At 65.4% G+C, this 24,561-nt stretch overlaps 1 protein-coding gene across 2 annotated transcripts in view; it reads right to left on the reverse strand.

Annotated features, from left to right (window-relative positions):
- Positions 1-2,666: 2,666 nt before the first annotated feature.
- Positions 2,667-24,561, reverse strand: part of SEMA3B (semaphorin 3B) — a 29,180-nt gene continuing 7,285 nt past the window's right edge. The window contains exons 2-18 of one of the 2 annotated variants that reach the window (XM_067561211.1): positions 22,080-22,221; positions 17,617-17,774; positions 16,853-16,915; positions 14,175-14,294; positions 13,917-14,010; positions 13,708-13,827; positions 11,881-12,026; positions 11,479-11,593; positions 11,227-11,296; positions 10,564-10,708; positions 9,688-9,907; positions 9,069-9,160; positions 8,374-8,415; positions 7,300-7,451; positions 6,627-6,682; positions 6,187-6,326; positions 2,667-5,688 (exon numbers count right to left, since the gene is read on the reverse strand). In XM_067561211.1, the coding sequence (XP_067417312.1) occupies positions 5,281-5,688; positions 6,187-6,326; positions 6,627-6,682; positions 7,300-7,451; positions 8,374-8,415; positions 9,069-9,160; positions 9,688-9,907; positions 10,564-10,708; positions 11,227-11,296; positions 11,479-11,593; positions 11,881-12,026; positions 13,708-13,827; positions 13,917-14,010; positions 14,175-14,294; positions 16,853-16,915; positions 17,617-17,774; positions 22,080-22,173 (2,235 nt within the window). In that variant the 5' untranslated portion in view covers positions 22,174-22,221 and the 3' untranslated portion in view covers positions 2,667-5,280. Of the gene's footprint in view, positions 5,689-6,186; positions 6,327-6,626; positions 6,683-7,299; positions 7,458-8,373; positions 8,416-9,068; positions 9,161-9,687; positions 9,908-10,563; positions 10,709-11,226; positions 11,297-11,478; positions 11,594-11,880; positions 12,027-13,707; positions 13,828-13,916; positions 14,011-14,174; positions 14,295-16,852; positions 16,916-17,616; positions 17,775-22,079; positions 22,222-24,561 lie in introns of both variants that reach the window. The other variant, XM_067561210.1, reaches the window with a different exon arrangement.

Consider the following 24,561-nt stretch of genomic DNA (forward strand, 5'->3'; position numbering starts at 1 on the left):
CCAGCCCCTAACCTGCCCATCTGATACATGTGACTTCTCCCCAGGGCCCCACCCAGAGTGAAACTGACCTGATCCGAGTCAGTTTCATGCTCCCGGGTCAGGTTCCAAGAGTGACTGGGACCCAAGGACTTTCCTGAACCTGTCCCGATGAGGGGGAATTAATGGTTGGAGCGATCTATCAAGGGTGGTGGCAGATTCTCCGTTACTGGCAATTTCTAAAGCAAGATGGGATGCTTTGCTAACAGATCTGCTCTAGGGAGTCTTGTGGGGCAGACCAGGTCTCTGGCCTGTGTGACGCAAGAGGGCAGGAGAGATGATCGCAATGGTCCTTTCTAGCCTTAGCATCTAGGAATCAATGAGACACCAAGAGGGACTGCAAGGGAGACGCAAACCCCCAGCCCAGAGTCTTGTTAATGTCACTCTGCTGCCGCCTGGACACCTCTGAGCAGTAGCAGGGGTCCTGGAGCTGGCTGCCTGCAGACTCAGGATGGCCGCCCCATGGCTGTGCGTCACGTCAGCATCTCCAGCAGCAAGTCTGCTGCCAGGCCAAATGGGGAGGTGAAATGCTGGTGAGGTCCCCCTTGCCAGGACAGTGCCCTACCTGCCCCCTGGTGGAGTGGCATTTTCAAGCCTGGATGAGGGGGAAACATGCAAAAGGAGACACAGCAGGATTTTGGGGGGTGGGTCGATCCCCCCCCAGCTAGCAGTGAGGGAATCAGGGCGCAAGAGCATTTCCACCTTAAGTGGCAGGAGCCTGGCTGAGGGTTTCCCCAGTTTTGATCTGCTCAGTTTCATTTTCCATTCAGCTAGAAACGAAACTGCAATGGCACAGCTGTGGCACAAGGTGGCTGCTGGAGGCCGGAAATCACTCCCTGGCATTGGAACTGGGCAGGGAGATCAGATTCGGTTTCCATCTCTTCTGTGCCTGGGGAGTTCTCACGCCTGCCCGGCCGGGCGGTATGAGGAAGAAGCAACTTGTTTTGCTTTGGCTGCAAGTGGAAAAAAGTGCAGCGAATATTATGCCAACATCAGCTGTGAGGAATGACAGGCAGGTGCCAGCAGCCACGCGGAGCCCAAGCCACATTGGGGGGAATTTCGCACCCACATTGTACAGCGGGCCAAAACCACCCAGGGCCACCACTGCTGCTGTATGCCCCTTTTCAGCACCCCGGCACAGAGAGGGGGGGCCCCTGCCTTTACTAGCCCTCTGCTGCTTGGGCATGAAGGGCCAAGGAGAAGGCAGCTCGGGGCGAAGCTGCCCCACAGTGATTCTCCACCCCTGCAATGTCCCATGAGGGCCCCAGAAGCAGGGGCCATTCATAGCTTACCAGGCCACAAGGGACCATTTGATCAGCTTGTCTGACCCCCCCTCCCCATATAACACAGACCAGAGCCCTGCCCCACTCACTCCCCAGGGAGATTGGTTGGGAAAACAGCCAGTCTGGGGGTAACATGGCCAGTGACGGAGCAGGCACGATCTCCCCCGACCAGGGAGAGCCATGCTCAGGGCTGCCTTCCCCTGCCCCGGCATCTCCCCCGGCCCTGCGCGGGTCGTGCACATGGGAAGCTGGCGTCCCCCACTGCAGAACAGGCCCCTGGGATTCCCTTTGCCACAGCTCTTGGGGTCCGACCTGCTGCTCAGACCCCCCACAATGGGGCGCTAGGGCTGCTCTGGCCCCAGGCCCACTGTCCCCTCCCCCCCCCCCGCAGTCCCTCGGGCCCATCCTAGCCCATCCTCTGAGCCCCTGCGCACTGGACAGAAGGGACATGGGTTCATGCCACCATTGCACCGTCCTCCATTCTGGTGCGCTTGGGAGACCCATCCCTGCTGCCAGTTAGAGCCGTGGGCTCGGAGGTGCTGGCAGCCCCCCCCCCCCCCGGGGGGGCAATAACCCCCCCATTCCTGCCAGAGGGGCATAAAAGGAGAGTCAACACTTGTGGCTCCTGCCCCTCTCCCCTCCCCCCGTTCTCTCTTGTGCATGTGACAGCTCTGCCTGCACTCTGGGGCAAAGACCCCCCCATCCCCACCCCACTGGCAGCAGGGAAGGGCAGGGAGCCGGGCTGCCTCCCAGCCACAGCCCCAGATCTCAGCACCGGCCAGCGCGGGCCGCAGGCTGCAACACGGCTCCATCCGGCCGGGGAACCGGTGCCCTTGGCATTGTCACGTCTCACAGCTGGGCGGGGCGGGGGGTGAGTTTCGAGAGCACTCAAGGCCATCCTGGCCACGTCCTGCTGACGTTGGGCAGCCGCCCAGACCCGGCTGGGTGAAAGGGGAGCTGAGCAGGGCTGGGTTGTGCTGCTGTGATGGGGCTTCGCCCTGACCCGTGAGTCACCCGATCTGTCACTGGGTGGCACCGCCACCTGCCCCACGGCCAGTGCACGGCTGCCCCGCCTGGGCCAGGCAGCAAAGGCCAGGGTGAGGGGCCAATGGGCTGGGGGGAAGATGAGGCTGTAGGGGCACAGCAAGAGAGAGGAGCTGGGCAACCCCCTTCTTTCCCGCTGCCTGGAGAGGGACCTGTCCTGCCACAGAGCTCTGTCCTTCTGCGGGGAGACGGCTGGGGAGGAGCCCCGGGAACCCACGCACCTCGGCACAGGCGGTGCTGGTGGCAGGAGCAGGGCATGCCCCTGGCTGCACAGAGCCACCGGGACCAGCCATGTGTGGGCACCACGCTCCCGCCCCCTAACCTGGGCAGTGACCAGGCTACAGGATCCAGCCAGTCATCACTCCTGGGGGGCCCTTTCACTCCCTGCCCCCCAGGGCCCACGGCCAGCTATGCTGTGAAAGCCACTTCTGCACAACACGAGGGCGCCCCCTGCTGCACAGTCTCTACTTTGCACCCGGCCTGAAGAACACCGCCCCCCCTCCCACCAGGGGTCCCAGGAGTGGGGCCTGAGCCTGCTCCAGTGCTGGTGTTTTCACCAGAGGCACCTGCTTCTTTAGGACCCTAGTTCAATCCCCGCTGACTACTGCTCTGGTGACCACAGCTTCATTAGGGTGAGCAGATAGCCAGTGTGAAAAATTGGGAGGGGTGTAACAGGCACCTATATAAAAATGTCCTGAATATCAGGACAATCCCTGTAAAATTGGGACAGCTGGGCACCCGAGGCTTAATCAGCCTGGCTCTGGCGTGCAGCAGAGCCCTGCACGGCGTTGGTTTCATGTGCTGAAATGTCCCCTCTAGCTGGGGATGGCACCCAGCAGGCACCCCAGGGTTCCCAGTCATGCCCATGGCCTGTGTCTGGCTCTGGTTGGCGACACTGAGCTGGGCGCAGGGAGGCCGCAGCTGATTTCACAAATCCAGGAGCACAAAGATTAATCAACTGCTTTTACTGTGTTAATTTAATACAACCCTGCTGGGCCATCTCCAGTTCTGTCCCGCACCCTCCACACCCTGGGGGCTGAGCTCCTAGCACGTCCCGCCTGCGACCGCGTCCTTCCCTCTTTTTCCGCCCCCTATTCTCCCGTCCCGCTGCCTCTCGGAGCGGCCACACGCAGCGGAGATTGAATGGCCATCCCTGATTCCTGAAGGCCTAAGCGGCGCTCTCCTCCCTGCCCACCCGTGTCTCCAAGTGGGGTTCCACGGCGTCCCTCCGCAAGGGAAAGGGGAGCTGGGAGATCCCGGCCGGAAGGCTTGGAAGACACGACATGAGTGAAATCCCCATGCTGGCTGGATGGGAAAGACGAAGGACTCAGGGATGGGGAGAATCCTACATAGGTAGCGGGAGAACAGCAGGGGCCAGATCCTCAAATGGCTTTACGAGCCTAACTCCCATTGACTGCAATAGGAGTTGGGAGCCTCTGTAGATCGGGCGGAAATCTTGTCCTCTGGGCAGAGGCCCCGTTTGGATGACCTCCCGCTGTGTCCACCGAGCCACGTGCTGCAGCACGGGCAGGGCCAGCCAGCTCTGGGGCCTCCTGCTGAAAATTTTAGAGGGACCGTGGCAACGTTGAGCTCGTACCTGGAGCATTTCACCAGCTGGGCTAGCCGGTCGCTGGTCACTGAGGCCGGGGCAGGCACAGAGGCGAAGGAACCCCAGCAGGGCAGTGGCAGAACCCAGGTCTCCTGATGCCAGGGCACTACCCACTGGGCCACACAGCTGGACACAGCCTGGAGCTGAAATGCTGCTTGTCCCTAGCCCGGAGTGGCCAGGAAAGCTGTCTCCAGCCACCCGGCCCCCCCCCTCCGGCGAGAACCGCTCTCCATCTTCTGCGGCGATGCCCAGCAAGGGGGCCAGCGAGTGCCAGCCTGGCGGACGGCGATGGCTGCCCGGCCCCTCCAGAGCTGGGCTGAAACCCCTTGATCTGGACCCAGAGCCCACTTTCACCAGGCCTGCGATCATTCCTCTCTCTGGTTCTTACCCACCGGGGCCAGGTTTGAGACGGCGGCTTTTATCATGTGAATTGAATACAACCCCGCCGGGCCGGGGTCAGGTCTGAGCCATACTCCTGTCTCCTCCCACGCCCTGGCTGTGCTTCAAATGTGTAGCGCCCCACAGGCCCGGGGGGGTCCTGGATCACTTCTCCTGGGCTTGTGATTGGACTTGGGGCATTTCAGGTCACCCAGCATCCCCGCCACGTTCTCCTCCTTCCCCACACCGCACAGGCAGCTGGCGCCATCCCAGCCCCAGGGTGTGCTTCTTGTGGCCCACAAGACGCCAGCCAGGAATGCGCCCACGTTCCTGGGACAGGAGCAGCCCCCTGTCCGCCAGGGCTGGGGCCCAGCCCGCGGCCGGTTTACATTCATCAGTTAACAGTCCGTTAATAAATACATCAGTGGTCGTGTCCCCGGTCTCCCTGCCCCGCCAGCGCACGCCGAGCAGAGGCGCGTGGGGAGCTGTCTCTGGGAGGTCCCCGACTCCGGAGAGAGCTAGGTTAAAGGAAGTTGGGGGGCCAAGGGCCAATCCAACGCTGCTGTCCGTGAGAAGAGATCCGCGGGGGACGATCCAGGAGGTCTGTCTGCTGTCTGGATGGCCCCCAGCCCCTGCTCCTCTCCGGCCCTTTGGTCTGAGGCCTGTGCCACCCTGCTTTGGTTGTGGGGCAGGCCCAGCGGGCTACGGCTGCAGACCGTGCACCCGGGGGGGCAGAGGGGCAGATCCAGGGCACAGCTGCCCCCGCTCACCCGCCTAGCTACGTGCGGGGCCCGTAAGCCGGAGCCGTTAGTGGTGCCTGCGTGGAAGCTGTCTCCTCCGCGCCGGGGGACCCACAGCCGGCTCAGCTTGCCGGCCTCTCCCCTCCCCTCCCCGCCCTCCCCCCAGCCCTCCTAGCAGGAGTCCGGCGGATCACCAGGTGGCAGCGCTGCGGGGTCCCCTCTCGGCGCGGGGCAGCTCGTGGGTGCGCCGCTTGCGGGCGCGCCGCGTCTCCTCCAGGTGCTTCCACTTGTGGGGCTTGGCCTGGGAGCTCCGCGGAGGGGGCAGGTTGAGGCCCCACAGCCGCTGGCAGACCCGGTCGGCGGTCCCGAGGTCGGGGTGGTCCACAAGCTGCAGGAAGTCCTGGTACCACAGCTTGCGGCTGGCTGGCGCAGTGAGCGTCTCCTGCCGGGCGCCGATCACCTCCAGCGAGAGGCGCAGCAGGTCCTGGGTGAAGCCGTGCTCCGTGGCCTGGCAGAGGTAGAGCCCGGCGTCCCGGCGCACCACACTGCGGAGGAGGATGCCCCGCTCCGTCTGCAGCACCCGCTCGTCCAGAGGCACCTGCAGACGCAGGGACACACGGCACAGCTGGGGCGAGGGGGGCCAGGGTCCCGAAGGGCATAGCCTCAGCATGCCACCCTGGACTCCCAGCCCGGGCCGGGGAGCGTAGGGGGGCAGCGCTCGCTGCCAACAGGCCCCACTAGCGCGGCCGGGTGGGGCTGGGACGAGGGACCAGGAGGAGAGCAGGCTGAGGCTGGTGTCCTCGTGCCAGGGAGAGATCCAGAGAGGAGAGCGAGGTGGAGGGGCCAGAGGGGTCTGGCTGGCGGGGGGGGGGGGGGGGGGGGGGGGCCACACCCCGCAGCAAGTGGGGAGGGAAGGAACAGCGCGAGGGGACGTCCGGGCGCGGGGATCCAGGAGCCCGGGGTGTGACAGGTGCCAGCCTGCATCTCTCGGCTCTGACCAGCCTGGGCACGGCTGGCCTGGCGCCCCCGTATCAACACGGCTGCTCAGCGCGTCAGGCTGAGCAGCCCGGTTCCTGAGGGCTGGGGGGTCCTGTACCTCCTTCTTCGGGGAGTCGCTGGTTTTCTGGTAGGTCCACAGCACGCGAGCCTGCAGGGACTTGGGCACACACTCCAGGAAGGTGCTGCTGCCCTCCACGCCGTAGAGCTTCTTCTCCGGCACGCTGCTCCGCTGGGGATCTGCCGGGGAGCAGGTCACAGGGGGCGTGAGCGTGGGACACACGGCGGGACAGCTGGGCCACATGGCCGGCACGGGCAAACATGCGGGGGCCTTGGGACCACGTGGGCCAGGGCGGGCATGAGCAGGCGCACCCAGGGGGCTGGGCCAGGTGGGGAGCGGCAGGGCAGGCGCCAGCACCCATGCTGAGCAGGGAGGGGCACGGCCGCGGGGGAACACTCCTCTATCGGGGAGGATGGGTGCGCAGAGGGGGGGCTAAGGGCCGAGCTGGTGCCCCGGGGGCGATAAGCGGGCACACTGACCTCCAGAACACAGCGTGTTGGGGTCCCCGTTCCGGACGTCCTGTCTCCGAAAGCGCCTGCAGGGGGGAGTGAGGAGAGGGGTCAGGGAGGGGGCGCAGCGGGGACGGACAGACAGTCAGCCTTTCCCTTGGCCCTCAGCACACACGGGAGCACCCTGGGCCACGCACCCTCTTTAGTGCTGTTCCCCTCACACTCCCCCGGTCGGCGGAGACAGGCTCTTATCCCCATTGCACAGGTGGGGAAACTGAGGCCAAAGTCTCCCAGGGAGCCTGTGGCACTGAACTGAAGCCTCCTGAGTGCCCGAAGAGGGCCCTAACCACTGGGCCATGCTTCCCTGGGCTGGATCTTACCCACTTCAACTAGGCCTGGGATGAAGCTGGTACAAGATCGCCCCGACCCCAGTCCTCCCATGGCCTGCAGTGCGGGGCATGGGAGGGGGGCTCTGATGCAGTCGGCCCCTGGCCACTCTGCTACAAGGGCCTGTGCTCCCCTGGGACCGCCCCCCCCAGAGCTGAGCGCTCCCTGGGCAGCAGCAGCAGCGAATAAGCGATTGCCCCCCCGGGGACCAGTGGCAGACGGCCTGGCGCGGTCCTCTCAGCCCCAGGCCTGCCGAGGCGGGATCTGAGCGAGGAAGCGCCGGGCCGCTGTTGCGGCTGGAGCGGAGGGGCTGTACCTCTTTGTGTTGGGCATGTAGCGGGTGCAGCTGGTGCCGTTCCAGGCACAGTAGGGGTCTCTGGCCAGGCAGCACTCGGCACAGCCTTTGCCGTAGATCCCACAGCGGTGCAAGGGCAGCTGGGACAGGGAGGTCCGGGAGCCCACGTAGAGCTGTTGCTGTTGGAGAGGCAGGGCCGGGGAGTCAGGGGCTGACCCAGCATTCCCCGACCACAGCACCGGATCCCCGGGAAGGGGCCCATGCGGCTGGGGGATGGTGGTGGTTACCATCTCAGGAAGTGCCCAGCATGGGATAGGAGGGGAGAATCTTCCCCTGGGACAGGGCGGCCACAGCACCCATCCTTGCTGACCCCTGGATGGGGGAGGGCACCCACGTCAGGGCATCTGGGGGGCATCAGGGTCATGGTGGGTCAAGCCACCCTGGCTCTCCTGCAGGGGATGGGGGCCAGGGACAGCCAGAGTTTTCCACGCGTGCCGCGGGTCCCGCAGCGAGGGCTCCAGCATGGCAAGCTGGCCGGGTGGAGTGGCAAACGTCTGCCCTGCCCTGAGCCCACCTGTGCTGGCTGTCCCGGGTTCAGGGGTCAGACATGGCGTCCTGAGCTGGCTAAGTAATGGGCTGACACGTGGGTCGGGATCTCTACACCTCCTCCAGCCCTGGTACCCAGGGACTACATTTCCTCGGTCTCCGGGGGCGGAAGGGCACCGCTGTGCCAGGACCGGGAGCTAATCCCCAGCCAGCGCTACCCTTGTTATGACAATGGCAGCCACAGAAGAGGAGTACGATGTCTGCCCTGGATCCCCATTACAGCTGGCACAGCACCACGGCCAGCACAGCTGGCACAACTGGCACAGTATTGCCCAGGGCCGGCACCCCGGCTTAGTGGCACAGTGTCGCCTACGGCTGGTACCCCGGCACAGCCCGGCACAGCCGGCACAGTGTCATCTACGGCTGGCACACTGGCACAGTGCCACAGCTGGCACATCCCACAGCTCTTTCCCTGCCCTCCACTCTGGTCCCTTCCCATGTGACCCTCTCCAATGCCGCCTGCGCCCGCCGAACAGCTGGTCTGCTCACCCGCTTGGACGAGATCTGCATGCTGGTGACAGGGGACGAATCCTGGTGAGAAAAAACAGCAGCACACGGCACGTCAAGGGGGAGCCCGGGTAGGTGCCAGGCTCCTGGCACAGCCAGGTGCTTGGCGCTTTGCCCGTCTGTCGAGGCCATTCCCGGGGGGATCTCACTACATTTCTCCTGGGGGGCATAGCTCCATGGGCGAGGCAGCACGAGGTCCATTGACGTGCCCGGGGTCGCGAAGGGGCGAGACCGGGGACAGAACCCAGGAGCCCTGGCTCCAGCAGCTGGGCAGCCTGGCCACGCTGGGTTAAAGTGGGAGACAGACAGGGCAGAGCACGGCTACCTGCCCATGGCACCGCCCCCCCACCTCCTGACCCACAGCTGCTGCCTTATGTGGGCAGAGTGGGCTGGGCACCCAGTCATAGGCCTTGGGGGAGGGGCTGGTGGCCACGTGGCCACTGCTCCACCGGGGACAAGGCCACCGGCTCGTTAGCACGCGGCACCGAAAGGAAGTAGGGCTACACTCAGCGCGGCAGCAAAGCAGTTCTAGCCCACAGCTCAGGCTGGTCTTCGCCCGCACCCAAGCATGGGGAGGGAGGGGTGGTGCCTGGGAGGAAGGGGAGGGGGCATGACTTGGCCAGCTGATGCCGAAGGGGACACGGGGGGCTCAGGCCCCCAGCACCTCGCTGTCCTACCTTAAACACCTGCAGCTCCTCCAGCAGCAGCTCCTCCATGTTCTGCCAGCTCTCCTTGGGCACCGAGACCACCTTCAGCACCGTGCCAACGTCTGCCGGGGAGGGCGGGGAGGGGTGAGAGGGCACAGCGCCACCCCCAACCGGGACACCCCACCCCAGTCCGGGAGAGCAGGCCCCGGGCAGCTCCCGCACGCTCACGCCAGGTCGGGAGGAGACACAGGCCAAGCACCCCCACCGCCTCCCAGATCTGTACGTGGGCACCGAGAGAAGAGGAGCCTGATGGGCAAAGGTAGCTCCAGGGAGACCAACGGGCCACTGTCACTGCTCAGAATTGCCTCGAGCCTGTATTATTAGCCCCGTTTTACAGAGGGGAAACTGAGGCACAGAGCAGGGGGCATACCCTAATCACCGAGTCACCGTTGCCCCTTTGTAGCTGCACTTCGCTGCCGGCACCGGAGGGGTGCCAGCTCCCTGTGCTGCAAGGGGCCGCCCGGGAACCTGGCCGCCCCCTGGCACAACGGCAGACGCCCCCCGGGCACATGCGGCGCGGGCAGAACGCCCGAGGTCCCAGACTCAGCCCCCAAGGGACCCCTGGGAAATCCGGGGCCGGCAGGCGCACCTGTGCCAATGAATAGGACGTCGTAGTGCCCATCGGCGGCCGTCACCCGGTCCACGGCAATGCGGGTGAAGGTGTGCTCCCCGCCAGTCTGCAGGAAGACGGGCCGCTGGCCGTGGGGCAGCACGGCGCTGGCCATGAGCGGGTGGTTGCGGGCAAACTGGATCACGTCGTCGGGGAAATCCTTGGTGGAGCTGAACGTGCCAAAGGTTTTGCTGGGGCACTGCGAGGGGCGGAAGGGGGCAAGGTCAGGCAGGAAAACAGCCCCTCAGGGACCCTGCTACGTTCGCCGCTGCCCCTCGCGCCCGACCCACAGCCCCTTCCCGGGCCGCTGGGCCAGACCCAGCTCAGGCATTTCCCGGCGGGGCATCCAGCACCCATCCTGCCCTCCCAGACCGGCGCTGAGAGCTGGGATCCAGCCCTGGCTTTGTGGCCCTCGCCGCGCTCCCTGCAGGGCACCGGCAACAGCTGGGCAGGGCCCCCTCTCACAGCCTGCCCCCCGCCCCCCCGGGCTGCCAGAGCCAGGTGCCACCCCCTGGGGACCCAGGCCGAGCCTCTGCTCCCGCACCCCCAGGCCCCGCACCTTCAGGGCCTGTAGGCCTCTGGGCGGGGGCAGGACGGGGTTGGCAGAGCTGCATGTGGGCGCTGAGGCCCCATGTCTGGGCAGGGAGGGGGCTCGGGAGGGGGCCACGATGGGGATGTAAGTGGGGCTGGAGGGGGTGGGAGGGCAGGTGCCGGGTTTCGAGGGCCCCAATCTGTGCCGTGGCACCACGGGCAGCCGCTGCGGGGAGACAACGGGGGACCCCCGGACCCAACCGGCTGCAGGGTCAGCCCCCCACCCCACATTGCTCCCGGCCGGCTGGGGCCCGTGGCACCTACCATGCCCGGGCGCGGGTAGGGCACGCGGCCCTGGTACGACACCCACTGGTAGTTGGGCCCCTCCTTGTGCGCAAAGGGCCCCAGGAAGGCGCGGCGGATGTCGTGCATGGTGTAGAGGCAGACGGCCGAGCCCCGGAACACCGAGCTGCGGGACAGAGCAGGGCAGGCGTGAGCGGGCACGGGGAGGAGGCAGAGTGGGCATGGGGCAGGAGGGGAGGGGCTAGGAGGTCCCTGCCCCAGGCCCGGCTGCAGAGCTGGTGGGCTTCCCGACGCAGGGGTCCATGGGGGGGCAGCGTGGAGCATGGGGGGGGGGGGGCTGGGCGAGTGGGGGGGCCGTGGGAGCTGGGGGGCCAGCGTGGAGCTGGCTGGGGGGGCCTGGGGAGCTGGGGGGCCAGCGTGGAGCTGGCTGGGCGGGCTGGGGGAGCTGGGGGGACAATGTGGAGCTGTCTAGGGGGGGGCTGGATGACCTGGGGGGCCAGCGTGGAGCTGTCTGGGGGGGCCCGGGGGAGCTGGAGGGCCAGTGTGGAGCTGGCTGGGGGGACTGGGTGACCTGGGGGGCCAGCGTGGAGCTGGCTGGGGGGACTGGGTGACCTGGGGGGCCAGTGTGGAGCTGCTGGAGGGGGGCTGGGTGACCTGGGGGGGGGGGGCAAGGCCCATCCGTACCTGGAGGTGGAGAAGACGGCGTAGAGCAGGGGGTTGCGTGTGTCTTTCGTCTGCAGCAGGAAGACGTCGCCTGTGAGTGGCGTGGGGGGACATGTCAGGGATCGGCTCCCCCCTGGCCGGGCCACCCTCCCGGACACGCAGCGCCCCCCGCCCCCCTCCGGCCGCCCAGCAGGGCGCCCAGCTATACCCCTCCCCCCCAGCAGGTAGCCCCCCCCCCCGGTCCCCAGGCCAGGGTGGACGCCCCCTGCTCACGGAGCTGGTCGAAGTAGGTGGCGGCCCCGTCGCTGCCCGGCACCGAGCACACCAGCCGGGCCTTCAGGAAGGTCGTCCACTTGTTCACCAGGCTTCGCTGGCCGCCCAGGTCGTTCTGTGTGGGAGGGAGACAGGCTGAGCGGGGGCTGTGCGGGGAGCAACCAGCTCAGCCCCGGAGGCCCCTCCACCCCCCACGGTGCCGGCGCCGCCAGCTGGGGCCCAGAAGCATCAGGGGAAGCTGGGCAGGACGGCTGGGGCACAGGAGAGCCAGTCCCAGCCACTGCCCACGCAGGGTCACCGCCAGCCATGGGGAGCCCAGATGGGGGTCGCCCCCGGACCCCCAGGACTCCGTCAGAGGACCCGGCCCCATTGTCCCAGCCGGGCCGGACTGGGAGCTCTCACCCTGCAGATCTGGCCGATGCGGGCAAAGCTGACTTTGCCCAGCCCCGGCTGCCCCTCCACCGCCGTCTCGCGGAAGAAAAAGTAGATCTTGTCGTCATCTGGGTTCTCGCTCTCAGGGATCCAGAACACGTCCACGAAGCTGGGCTCTGGGCCAGACAGAACCGGGGGTGGGGGAGAGAAGGGTCAGGCGGGGGAGGCTCGGGGCAGCACCGGGCACCCCTGCCGCCCCACATGGGAGCAGAGCAGATGACGGCCGCACTCGGCCCGTTTGCAGCCCTCTCTCCGGATGGGTCGGCCAGCACCGTGCTACCCGATCCGCCTGCCAGCCCACGCGGGGCAATGCCCTGCCCCCGCCTGACACATGGGGAAACCGAGGCACCGGCAGGGGCCGTTCCACAGTTGGGCAGTGGCAAGTCGGAGAATAGGACCCAGGAATGCTGACTCCCTGGCCCCACTGCTCTAACCATCCCACACAGCCCCCTCCCAGAGCAGGGAAAGGGACCCAGGAGTCCTGCCACCTGTTTCTCTAGCCCCCAGCTATTTTATCCAGAATTGGACGGTCCCAGCTGCCCAGGCCAGGGCCACGTGGGCTCTGCAGTGCACGTGGGGATGAGCTGGGCCCTTCCCCCGTCTGTCAGGGATGACCCGCGGCTGGGGCCGGGGGTGGAGATGGGGGCTTCCCTGCCTGTCTCGGGGAGGGGCTGGGGGAGTGTGCCCGCCCGCTGCCCTCTGGCACCTGCCCTACCACGGGCAGCCTCGCTCTGCCACAGGGCCACCTTCGCCTGTGCTCCCTCGGGGACCTGCCCCGGCCCACGCAGCCCAACCTCTCCCACAGCGCCATCACCCCACGACTGTCCCCACTCAATGGGGCCCTGCAGACACAGGCCACTAGGGGGCAGCCTCGATCCACCAGGCTCCCACAGTGAGAGAGGCCCAGCCCTGAGAGCCGCGGTCTGGGGCAGACGGGTGCTCCTCAGTCCCGACCCGCAGCCCCCAGCTAGCCCAGCCTTGGGCTCCCCTTCCTCACAGCTCTTCCCAGTGATTTCTGAGCCCAGCTCACTTCACTGGTGCTCTGGGAGGGAGGCAGAGCCTGGGCGGGCCGGGTCACTGCACCGTCCCAGGGTGATCCCTGCCGTTCTTTGGTGCTGCCCATTTCCAGGCGATGGCACCTTCTGGGCAGACCACGGCCGAGTGTGGGCAGGGCCCACGGGGACCCCCGGCCTCCCAGGGCCGAAGGGGGGTCATTATCTCCAGCCTAACGCTGGGGCTGGCGGGACTGCAGCGGGCGGCTCAGAGAAATGCCGAAGGGGATGAGCCGAGCACGGGTGCCCACGGGATTAGGGCTGGAAACCGACAAGCTTCTCCGCCAGCCCTGCTGGTGCTCCTCACCCCTGACCCGCTGCCCCCTGCTAGCCCAGCCCTGCGCTCCCCCCACAGCGCTGCCAGTGCCCCATAGCCTTTGGGAAATGGCCCCCGAGTTCTGAAATCTCCCTCCAGAGACAGACACTCAGGGCCCGGCCCTGCCAGCCCCTTCCGTCGCTGTTCCCACCCGCGCCCAGGGGCTGATGCACACAGATCTGGGGGCTGGACGGGAGGGGTGGGCCGGAGCTGGCCCCGAATGTTGCACTGCTTCTGGGACAGGGAGTGAAATTCACTAGGGGCTCAGCTGAGGCTGCCCTACCCATCACACTCAGGACACAGCCTCCCCCCAGCCCAGCGCCCTCGAGCGGAGGGATCGGCCCCGTGGCAGCATTGGGACCCCCGATGCTTGGCCCCCCTCGGATGTCCCCCGCTGACCCAGCCCTGCCCCTGGCCCCTGGCACTGACCATTGAGCCAGCGGGAGTCGTGCTGCTCGGTGCGGATGGACGGGCGCGGCCCCAGGCTGCGGAAGATGGTGAAGTCGCGGCCCATCAGGTCAGTGGCCACCCCGGAGTACAGTTCCTCCCCTGGGGCAGGGAGCAGAGGGGCGAGTTAAATCTGGGCTGCCCGGCCCTCCCCGCACCCCCCGGCGCCGGCTCAGGGCCGTGGCTCTTACCCACGAGCACCGAGGCAGCCGCGTGCCGCGGGTCGTACGGACTCTTTCCTTTGCCGTCTTCTGCAGCTGCAGGGTCCAGCTTAAAGACGGGCTCCTGGAAAGGGAACGAATTGCGTCAGCGACTGGCGAGGAGGGCGTCGGGCGGCTAACGGGACCGGCCCATCTGCCCTGGACAGGGCCCTGGTGGTGCCGGGCAGGGGACGCCCTGGGTGTCGGGGGTGGGGGGGGTCTCCCCTTCGCCCTGCAGCCGCCGCCTACCTCCATGCGCTGGCCAACCTCCACGTAGGCGCAGGCCGGGTGGAAGGCGCCCGTGCCGCAGGCGTACAGGTGGGTGCGGTTGTACAGGTGGAGGATCTTGACGAAGTTCATACACTCGGCCTGAAAGACAAGGGGGGATGGGCTGGGGCTGAGCGGAGTGGGGCCTGACAGGGGGCATGAACCCCCCCTGCACCCCACAGCTGGCACCGCCCCAGCCCAGCGGCTCAGTAGTGCCCAGACGCCCTGGCGCTGGCAGGATCCCAGGGGCCCGTAAACCCAGCGACAGTCACCATTACAGGCCCCCACTGGGCGAGGAAGGGTGGGGCTGGGAACGCAGGGGCTGCGGGTCGGGAGTGAGGGGCACCGGCAGAGCTAGGGGTGGGAGAGGCCAGGACTGGGGTCACAGGGGGCTGCGAGGGACAGAGGGACACAGAACGCCAGGGGCTTCAGGCCCCGCAGGGATCCTGGGGGGATGGCACAGCCGTCTGGGCATGGGAGTGCTTGCAAGATTCCTTCTCTGGCCCAGCGGCTCCCCGTGGGCCAGCGGCTGGGTAAACAGTGGGGCCAGGGCGAGCGGGGGCCTGTCAGTGCCTCCAGAAAAATAAACAGGCCTCTGCCCCGCCAGCGAATGCCTGGACCCCCCTGCCCGGCCCAGGAGACCTTGCTGCCTACAATCCTTTGGGGCTGGGGCTGAGTTGGAGGCGCCCTTTGGTAGGACGGGTTGGTGGTCACGGGACAGGAGGGTGGCCTGGGTTCAAGTCCTGACTCCACCACTGATCCGCCCCGCTGACCTTGGGCAAGTCACTGTCCGCCTATGCCTCAGTTTCCCCATCGGCAAAATGGGGCTAATCCTTGCTTTGTCGGCCTTATCTAGTCAGCCTGGGAGCTCTGTGGGGCAGGGTCTGGCTCTTGTCCTGCCTGAGCAGAGCCCGGCCCATGGGGGCCCCGATCTCGCCTGGGAAGGTGGTACAGTCACCGGCAATCACAGCTCCACCGGCTCCTGCTGATCCCCAGGACACAAGTGCAGCAGCTGCATTCCTGTTCTCCCCGCCCCCTTCGATGGGCTCCCCCTGCAGGGAGCTATTGCCCCCCCATTTCACAGTGGGGAAACCGAGGCCCAGAGCAAGGCAGCGACTAGCCCAAGCCCACCCTGCCTGAGCTGCTCGCCCCCCATCACCCCCCAGCTCAGCACAGCGACAGTCTCCCCCATCATCCGGCCAGGGCTCCCCCCCAATCCCGCTGGCAGAACACGGCCAGGCCTCCCAGCGTGCACTGGGACAGGGAAACACAGGCAGGCTGGGACCCACAACCCCTCCTCCAGACACAGGACCCTCAGCTCAGCACATCTGCTCTTAGCCGCCCCCCCCCCGGCAGACAGCCCCGCCTTCACCCTGGCCCGGCAAACAATCGGCCCTTGTCACCCAGCCACTTGATTGATGAAAGGGGGCGGGGGGTGCAGCAGCCGTCAGTAGCTGGTACAGGGGTCTCGGGGCTGGTCCCGGGAACCCCCCAACCCACCCCCCGGCACGGCCAAGGGTCTGAAGGGCAAAGGTCGGGCTGGGAAGTGGCAGGCGGGCGTCTGGCCGTGAGCTCTGCAGGGGGCACAGGGAGGCCGGCGTGGCACCACACGGGGACGGGGAAGGGGTTAAACGCTCAGGGACCAGTTTCTCAGCCCCCACCCCTTGTCCCACAAGAGCTCGGCCCCCAACTCCTGGGAGTTCACCCAGCGTCTTCCCAGCTGCCTGGATCAGCCCCCAGCCAAAGGCTTCCCTGGCCCCGATCCAGCCTGGGGCCAGCCCCGCAGCAATCGACCCAGCCTCAGCTCTGGGGGACTTGGTATCCGCTACGTGTCCTGCAGCCTGCTCACTGCTGCCCCTGGATCACGGAACCGATCCCCACCCCCCCCTCGGCCGGGACTACTTCTGGCATCCCAGCCCCCGGATCTCAGCAGCTCCTCCCCTCCAGCCTGGGGGGCTCACTGAAGAGAGACCTGGGCTCTTGCTGGTGCTGTGCCCTCCCTGTGGCCCCCGCAAGCCCCTCTGCTGGCGCTAGAGGCTCTGGGAACCCACCACCCCGAGCCAGGCGCAGGTCCTGGCACCCAGGCCTTGTTTATCTCCTGGGGGCCAGCGCCTGGTCAGTGCGGGGCACGGTCTCCGGCTGGCCCGGCTGGCACTGCCCACAGGGAGCAGAGATGCTGGTGGGAAGCCTCTGGCTTGGCCCTCCCGGTGCCATGGGTGAGGGAGCCGGGAAAGGTCCCTTTCGCTCACCAAGGGCTCACCCCTGCCCAACGTCAGGGAGGCCGGTGAGGATCAAGATCCCCCTCTGTGGGGCCCCGTGTACCCCCACCCCCAGCAGGGGCCCCTCCCCAAAAGCACATTGGCTGAGCCACTTTGGGTCCCTTGGCGTCGCCCAGTTCTTGGGGCCCGCCGCTGCCAGGACTGGCAGAACAGGGGGGACCCAGCCTCCCCCCCCATGCTGTCCCTGTGCCCCAGAGCCAGCCCCCTGCGAGTCAGACGTAGTTGTGCCCTGGCCTGTCCGCGGGATCCCAGGCGACCGGTGGCCGGGAGATCTGGGCTCTGCCCAGCCCCGGAACAGGGGACGCACGAACAGGGAACCCCATCTCCACACGAACGAGATCTCCCCAGCCCAGCCCAGCCCAGCCTGGCCCGGGCACTCACGTTGATGTCTTTGCCGGCCCAGTTGCACTCCTCTCTCCACTCCACGGGCGCCGGCCAGTAGATCTGTGGGAAGAGAGCGGGACAGGTCAGGGACAGGCGGCTCCCTCTCCCTGCACGGGAGGCTTTGGCTGACATGGGGGCCATTTTGGGGAGCTTTAGGCACCCCCCTCCCTGGCCACCAGCCCCCTGCCAGCCCAGCCCGAGTTCCTCCCGAGAAGAGTCTGCCCTGCTGGATTTGGGATCCCGAGGTCGGCCGGCGGTGTGTGAAGCTGAGACCCTCCCAAGTCAGCTCGCCCCAGGAACAGAGGCGCAACACACCTGGAGGTGGAGCAAGGCCCCTGCCTCGACAGCATGCCCCACTGAGCCCCACGCAGGCAGGCTCCTGATTCCCCCTCTCCGTCCCGGGCCCTGGGGCAGCAGCAGCCAGAGTGTCCCGGGGACACAGCTCGGGCGTACCAATCCTCAGCCGAGCCCAGACGCCCCCGCTGGAAAGCAAAACAGCTGCCACCGCCTCTCCAGGCTGGGCCGTGCACGCCCAGCTGAGCGCCAGCACGCTCGTGACGTGCAATGCAGGGGCTCCTTTGGCAGCTGCGGTGGGAACGCAGGGTCTCCCCCCCATGCCCCAAGGCATTCACTCCTTACAGGCGATTTCACGGGGGAGCAGGAGGCTGGAATGCTGGCAATGTCTCCTCCCCAGCGGGTGCCTCTGCCCGCCCCTTTCCCCCTCCAGCGAATGCTCGGACCCCCCTTGGGAGCCCCATCACCTTCTTGTCCTGCTTGCTGATGTTGTCCAGGCTCAAGGAGGCCAGGAGGTTCTTGCCGCCCACAAAGAGCCGGCCCCGCTCCTCGTCCAGCAGCAGCGCATCGTAACAGCAGGAGCGCTCCGACTCGTAGGCGCGTAAGCCGTGGCGAGCTTTTAACTCTGCCGGGAGACAGGTGGGGCTCAGGTCAGACCCCAGCGTGGGGCAGCACCGATTTCCCTTGGAGATCAAAGGCCCAGGGAATGGGATGCACAGACCCGGGGCCTAGGTCCTCAAAGGTATTTAGGCTCCCACCCTCCTATGGGAGTTAGGCACCGAAACACCTCTGTGCATCCAGGCCTTGGTGACCGTGTGATCAGAAGCACACGCTGGCCCCTCTGCCCCCGGGGTCAGCTTCAGAGAGCGATCGGGGTCACATTTCTCCTCTGAGAGCTGGGTCCCAAGGGTACATCTACACCCATAGCCTGGCCCGGGGCAGAGGGGCCCGGACCCCACGAGGGGGTGGGTCTCAGAGCCTGGGGTGGAGAATGTCTACACTGCTACATTTCGCCCCGCCAGCCGATCTAGGTGTACTAAAGGAGATGCCATCACAGGAGGGAAAAGAACCCAGGGGTCCTGATTCCCAGTCCCCTGCTCTAACCACAAATTTCTGGTGCTTTTCCGACTCTGACAATCGGAGGGGAGCCAGTCCAGCCCTCTGGGAGCCTTGCAGGACCTTCGTTGAACGAGCACCATGCTGCCTATGGGGCCAGAGCAGGTGGGTGGATGCCAACAGACAGCACCTTGTGACTGGCAAAGAACATGGGGGGCATCGCTCCCTGGGAATGAGTATTAACCCACTGGGCCCACTCGCCAGCCCTACATGCACTGCCAGAGGGTGATATGGTCACAGCACTGTGTCAGGCATCAGCAGGTGGCAGTGTCAAGGCTTCGGACTGCTTTCTCGCCATGTGCGAGCAAGTTTTCAGTCTTGGGAAGACATACTGCATTGTGGCAAGATAGGGTTCTGCGCAGCAGCAGCTTGATCGGAGAAGGAGCAGGTGAGCAGGAAGAGGATCTGTTCTGCCTTGGGCTCTGACTGGAGTCAGTTCTCGAGGCTGAGTCACTCCGCGGGAACCAAGTGTTGCCCTTGGGCTGAGATCGCTGGGAGAAGGGACCGCCCTGCATGCTGGGTGACCATTTCTGTTCAAGGACGGGGGCATGCATGTGGATAAACACCCAGGCTCTGCATCACTAATTTCTCATCCACTAGGAAGATGATCCTACTCCCCGCATGGAGCTGAGGAGAGAACTCAGGAGTCCTGACTCTCAGCCTGGCTGCTCTAACCCACCAGACCCACTCCCCTCCCAACGCCAGGGATAGAAGCCAGGAGTCCTCCCAGTGCCCTCTTCTCTAACCACTAGGCCCTGCTCCCCTTGCCAGCGGGAAGACCCAACAACACTCATGTCAGCGGCACCCAGAGGGTTAATGTCCCCCATTTAACCCCCTTGTTCTCTGGGGAACTCACACCGCACCGTAGGCCGTGCGCGGCTCAGTGCCCGTCAGTCCACAGCCCCAGAGCTGGGCTTCGCCCATGCAGGCAGAGGTTCACACAGAGGCTGGAGCCCTGGGCTAGAGAGGGCTGGATGCCAGGGAAGGCAGAGGCCTGGACCCATGCCCTGCGCTGGCCAGTGCCTGGCATCTGGATTCCCCATGGCACTGGTGACAGGGCTCTCTTGCCCAGCGGCAGGCACCTGGGCACTTTGCCGTGGGGGTTGCATCTAGGCCCCAGTGTGCCAGATACAGAGTGAGAGCGTCCCTGGCGCTTACAATCTAAAGAGATGGGGGAGGGGAAACTGAGGCACTGAGCAGGAATGGGCACCACTGACTCTGTACTGGGTACCCTGGGGTGCCAGTCATCTGAGCGCCTTGATCCCAGAAGATGGGCAGGGGCAGCTGGCACCCCATAGCCCCGTTCAGCCTGCCCTGGCTGGAGCAATGCAGGAGACGGGCAGAAGGTGAATGGGTGCGAAGGGGGGACCCAGGGGCTGCTGCTTCCCTTTGCATCCCTGGACCCTCCATCCTGGTGCCTGCTCCCCACACCAATGTTACCAGGTCAGTGGCCACCACAGCACAATAGACAGCTCCCCAGAGAAGAGGCCCTTTCTCTGCCCCACGGCGCCTGGTCTGCTCACCGCAGCGGGAACAAATGGGCCATTGTGGGAGGGGGAGGGGAAACCTCGCAGGGGACAGGAGGCCTGCACCAGAGCCACTGGCTGGGCCGGTGCCCGCAGGGACCATATAGCCCATCCAGGTCTCTGCTCCCTGCCCCCTGCGCCAGCCCACCCCCTCTCTGTCCCCTCCCCCACTGCACCAGCCCACCCCCTTTATATCCCTCCCCCGCTGCACCCGCCCATCCCCTCTCTACCCCTCCCCCGCTGCACCAGCCCACCCCTTCTGCCCCCTCCCCCGCTTCTCCCAGCCCCCTCCACTGTGCCAGCCCACCCCCTCTCTACCCCTTCCCTCACTGCACCAGCCCACCCCCTCTCTCTACCCTCCCCCGCTGCACCAGCCCACCCTCTCTCTACCCCCTCCCCCGCTGTGCCAGCTCACCTGGTCCTCCCCCACTGCTCCCTGCCCCCTCCACTGTGCCAACGCCCCATTTACCCCCTCCCCCACTGTGCCAGGCCACCCCTTCCGGCCACCCACAAGCGCCAGCGCATCCCTCCCTGCGGTCTGACCCCTCCCCGCTGGACCCTGCCTGCCAACCCCGCGCCTGGACCATGGAGCCGGCCTAAGGAGGGGAGAGGCTCAGTGTGTGTGTGTGTGGGGGGGGGGGGTCACCCCCGGCCCCAGCGCCACGTGTAGAGCGGCTCGGCCCCTGACCAGCCGGGGGGGCCGGGCATTGCTGCCCCCGCTTCTAAAGCGGGATCAGCGGGCCGGGGGGGTGGCGATCGGGGGGGGGGGGGCATGTCAGCGACACGCGGCTGAAACACAGCCCTGCCTGGCCTGCCGCCCCCCACAGTGCAGCGAGCCCCCCCGCCCCTCCCGGCCCCTGCCCCGGCTGCTCGAGGGCTGGCGGGGAGGAGGGTGTGGGGGGGAGCATTCAAGGACTGGCACCACGTGCGGTAACCCGGCAACCCCACGCTGCTGCCTAGCAACTATACTGGGAACTGCCCCCCTCCCCCCCCCACATACCTCGCTAATGAGTTTCTGGCTGATGGAGGAGTTAGTGCAAAGGGCAAGAACCTGGCAGGTCTGCCCGCCGGCCGGCTGGGGGGGGGGGGAGGTCTCGTGCTGCAGGCAGCCCCCAGTGTCGGAGGGGGGAACCAGAGCAGCCCCCGCCCCGGCTCGCCCTAGGGGGCCTGCAATGAGCGCCGGGCAAGGCCTCTCAGCGCCCCCCCCCCCAGTTGCGCCTTGGGTCTGAGGCGTCCAGCCAGGGAGGGGTCGGGGCTGGGTGGGGGGCACCTGCCCATGAGGATCTGGGCTGAGCCATCGCCCAGCCCCAAACCCCTGTCCCAGGGTCGGTCGTTAGCCCCTGGGCCAGGCCGGGGCACCCCTCCTCCCTCTGGCTTGGAAAAACCCACCCTGAGCTGCGGGCCGGGCAGTGGGAGGACTGGATCCCAGCCCGGCTGAATGGGGCGGGCCAGCCCTGCCCGGGCGTCTCGGCCAGGCTGCAGTCGTGCGCGGCGCTGGCGGGGTTAACCCGGGCCGGGCAGAGAGCGGTCCCGGGCCGGGCAGAGAGCGGTCCCGGGCCAGCCGCCGGTGTTCGTTTGTCGGGGCCGGGGGAGGCGGAACCGACCTCCCTGCTGCGCGGCGACCGAGGGGCAGGCGGCATCTCGGTGCCCCCGGCCCGGGTGTGGAACCGCCCTGGCGGTGCCCGGTGCGGGCCGGGGGTGATCGCACCCGCCGGGGTCGGCCGGAGCATTCGCCCAGCTCATTCCTGGGTACGCTGCCCCTGATCCCAGCCGGAACCCCAGAGAACCCCCCCCCCCGGCGCCAGACATGGCCCAGCCCAAAGCCCCCTAGATCCCGCACCGAGCGCGGGGTGCCCCAGAGCCACGGGTACCCGCGTCCGCCGTGGACGCCAGTCTGGACACGGGACCCCGGGGATTCGCCCCTCCAAGTGCTGGCTGTCCACCGCCCAAAGGAGCGGAGCCCGTGGCAAGGCCACCCCTTCTCCCCCCCGGGCCGGATGGATGCCAGCCGCGGCCGAGGGCAGACACCGCCCCGTAGAGATCCGTCATTCGCCACCACCTCCGGCACCTTTCACTCGGGCGCGCGTCTCCGGAGACGGGCCGGGGAAGGGCCGGGCCGCGCCGCAGGCTCCGCACGCTGCCCGTCTCACGGGGCGCCGAAGGCTGCCGGAGACACCTGTGGATCCCACCCTGCGGTTCGCACCCCCGGCTGCCCGGCGGCAGGACTGAAATCCTGCGGATCCCCACGCCGCGGCGGGACCCCCCACACCGAGCTGCGCTGCGCTTACCGTGGAAGGACAGCTTGAGCCTGGGGCTGGGACCGGCCATCCTGCCCTGGCCGCTGGCCCCCAGGAGCCACAGGAACAGCAGCGCCGGGCTCATGATCGCTTTTCCGGCTCCTCGGCGCGCTGGACTCTGAGCTTCAGACAGCTGGAAAGGCAGAGGAGGGAGGGAGACAGTCAGCTCCGATTACAGCCCCCTCCCCAAGGCGTGGGGCGGAGGGGATTTCAGAGTCCGCCTCGGGGGAGGAGGGAAGAATGACCCTTGGAAAGACACATTCCTCCTGCTCTCCCTAGAGTGAGGCAGGTGGCTAGGAGAGGCACGGGGGACGGAGGGGGGCAGCTTCTTCCAATCTTTGCAGTGGGAGGAAGCCACTGAAGCCAGCCACTGGAGGGGTCTCTGTGCTGGATGAGGGGCCGAGACAGAGATTCTCGCTCACCCTGCACAGCTGTTTCCACCAGGGCTCTGCCCTTCTTAACTGGGCGCACTGGCTGGTAAACAGCAGGTGAGTCAGATCTGGCACAGGGGCAGGCCCACGTGGACTGGCAGGATCTGCATCTGGCCTGCTGAGAATTGCCACATCTGGGCCGGGTGTCACCTCCCGGATTTGGAACATCTGGAGCCCAGCCGAGCCAGGCTCACGCAGAGCCATCAGGGCCCAGTACTAGGGCTGGCCGGGGATTTTTGGGACAGGGTTTTGTCAGAAAAGGTCGAGTCATTGAAAGTGGAAGCAGGGCCGAGTTCAGCGACGCCCAGTTCCTCAAAAAGTTGCAAACTTGTTCCGACAGTTTTGAAACGAAAAATGCCAGTTTGAAGCCACTTTCCGGTTCTAAAGTTTAAGCCAACTAGACCAGAAACAAGGATGAAAAAAAGGTTGAAATAATAGTTGGAAAACCAGCCCCCTTTGCTCAGGCAGGACCAAGTAAACCTAGACCAGCCCTGACAGGGGTTTGTCCAACCGGTTCTTAAAAACCTCCAGTGAGGGGAATCCCACAACCTCTCTGGGAAGCTATTCCAGACCTGAGAGTCTGGCAGTTTTCCTAATATCTAACCTACATCTCCCTTGCTGCAGATTCAGCCCACTCCTTGTTGTCTTACCTTCAGCGGACAGGGAGAACATTTGATCCCCGAATCCCCGTCGTCTTTCTAACAGCCTTAACGTATGTGAAGACTGTTATCAGGTTCCCCCTCTGTCCTCTTTTCTCAAGACTAAACATGCCCAGTTTTTTTAACCTTTCCCCACAGGTCAGTTTTTCTAAACCATTGATCATTTTTGTTGCTCTCCTGTGGGCTTTCCAATTTGTCCACGTCTACTGAAAGTGTGGGGCCCAGTTCCAGCCAAAGCCTCCCCAGCGCTGAGCAGAGCGGGACAAGGTAACAGTCTGAAGTTTGCTAAAGGAAACATTTCGATTGACCCAAAATGAAAAAAAATAAAAATAAAAATAAAAATCAGTTTTCCCATTTGCAAATATTTCAGAGATTTCCACTTTTCCTCCTGACTCAAGGGGGAAAAAGATTCAAACTCTCAAAAATGTTTGCAGGTTGAGGAAACCATTTCCTGACGAGTTGCCCTGAACCCCCCTCCCAAAGATCAGCTCAGTTGCGACAGAGTAATTGGTGAGGCAGTGCATCCCAATGGTTAGAGCAGTAGACAAGGGGTCAGGATACCTGGATTCTCACCCCAGCTGTGAGCGCTTGGTTGGCCCTTTTGTGCGTCACCTAACACAACAGGGCCAAACTGCAACTGGGTATTGAGGTATTAGCACTAAGAACGCCAATGCCTGAACTCCGACTTGGGCTCAGTTTATTTTTATTTATTTACTTAATTTAATGTCAGCCACTTCTCAGCTGCCCCCTTTAACACTGGGCCCATGAGGACAACCATGTGTCATTATGTGCCCCCTGCTGGTTCCCAGTGGCATATAATTGGCCAGCGCTGCTCCCCGTGAGGACCGAGTGCAAACCAGCCAACAAAAAGCCTTTGCATTCCACGTAGCCGAGAGACAAAGGCTGAGCGGGGAACAGAAAGCTGCACTGCAGAAGTGGCTACGCGCAAAGGAGAGCAGAAAACTGCCACGCAAAATCAAAGGGGATGATGAAACTGTACTATTTCCCAAGGGAAATACAACATCTGTAGATGGACTGGAAGGAAGGAGTGAATCGGAGCAGAAAGAACCCCCATACTTTGCACTCAGCGCTTACCCCCAGAGCTAAAGAAGAATCGCCACTGAAGGCCCACAATCTAGGGCTTATGACACACGGGGGTGCAGTTCTGATGTCCTCCAGCAGAAGGCAGAGGCGCATATATGCATTAGCCTCTTCGTTACTGCATTATGGAGCTGCGGCATCATTCAGGGTAAAGCTAGCACAGCTCTGATTTGCAAACCTGCCCCACAAAGTAACCCCCTTGAAATCCCTCCCTCAGCCCCCAAGGAGAATTCCACCAGGAGGTGGGGGGGCGGGGGAAGGGTCAGAGCAGGGCTTAAAATT

The sequence above is a fragment of the Emydura macquarii genome, unplaced genomic scaffold (assembly GCF_026122565.2).
Source record: "Emydura macquarii macquarii isolate MOO-44397 ecotype Brisbane River unplaced genomic scaffold, CSIRO-AGI_Emac_v2 contig_2369, whole genome shotgun sequence".
In the NCBI taxonomy this organism is placed as follows: domain Eukaryota; kingdom Metazoa; phylum Chordata; order Testudines; family Chelidae; genus Emydura; species Emydura macquarii.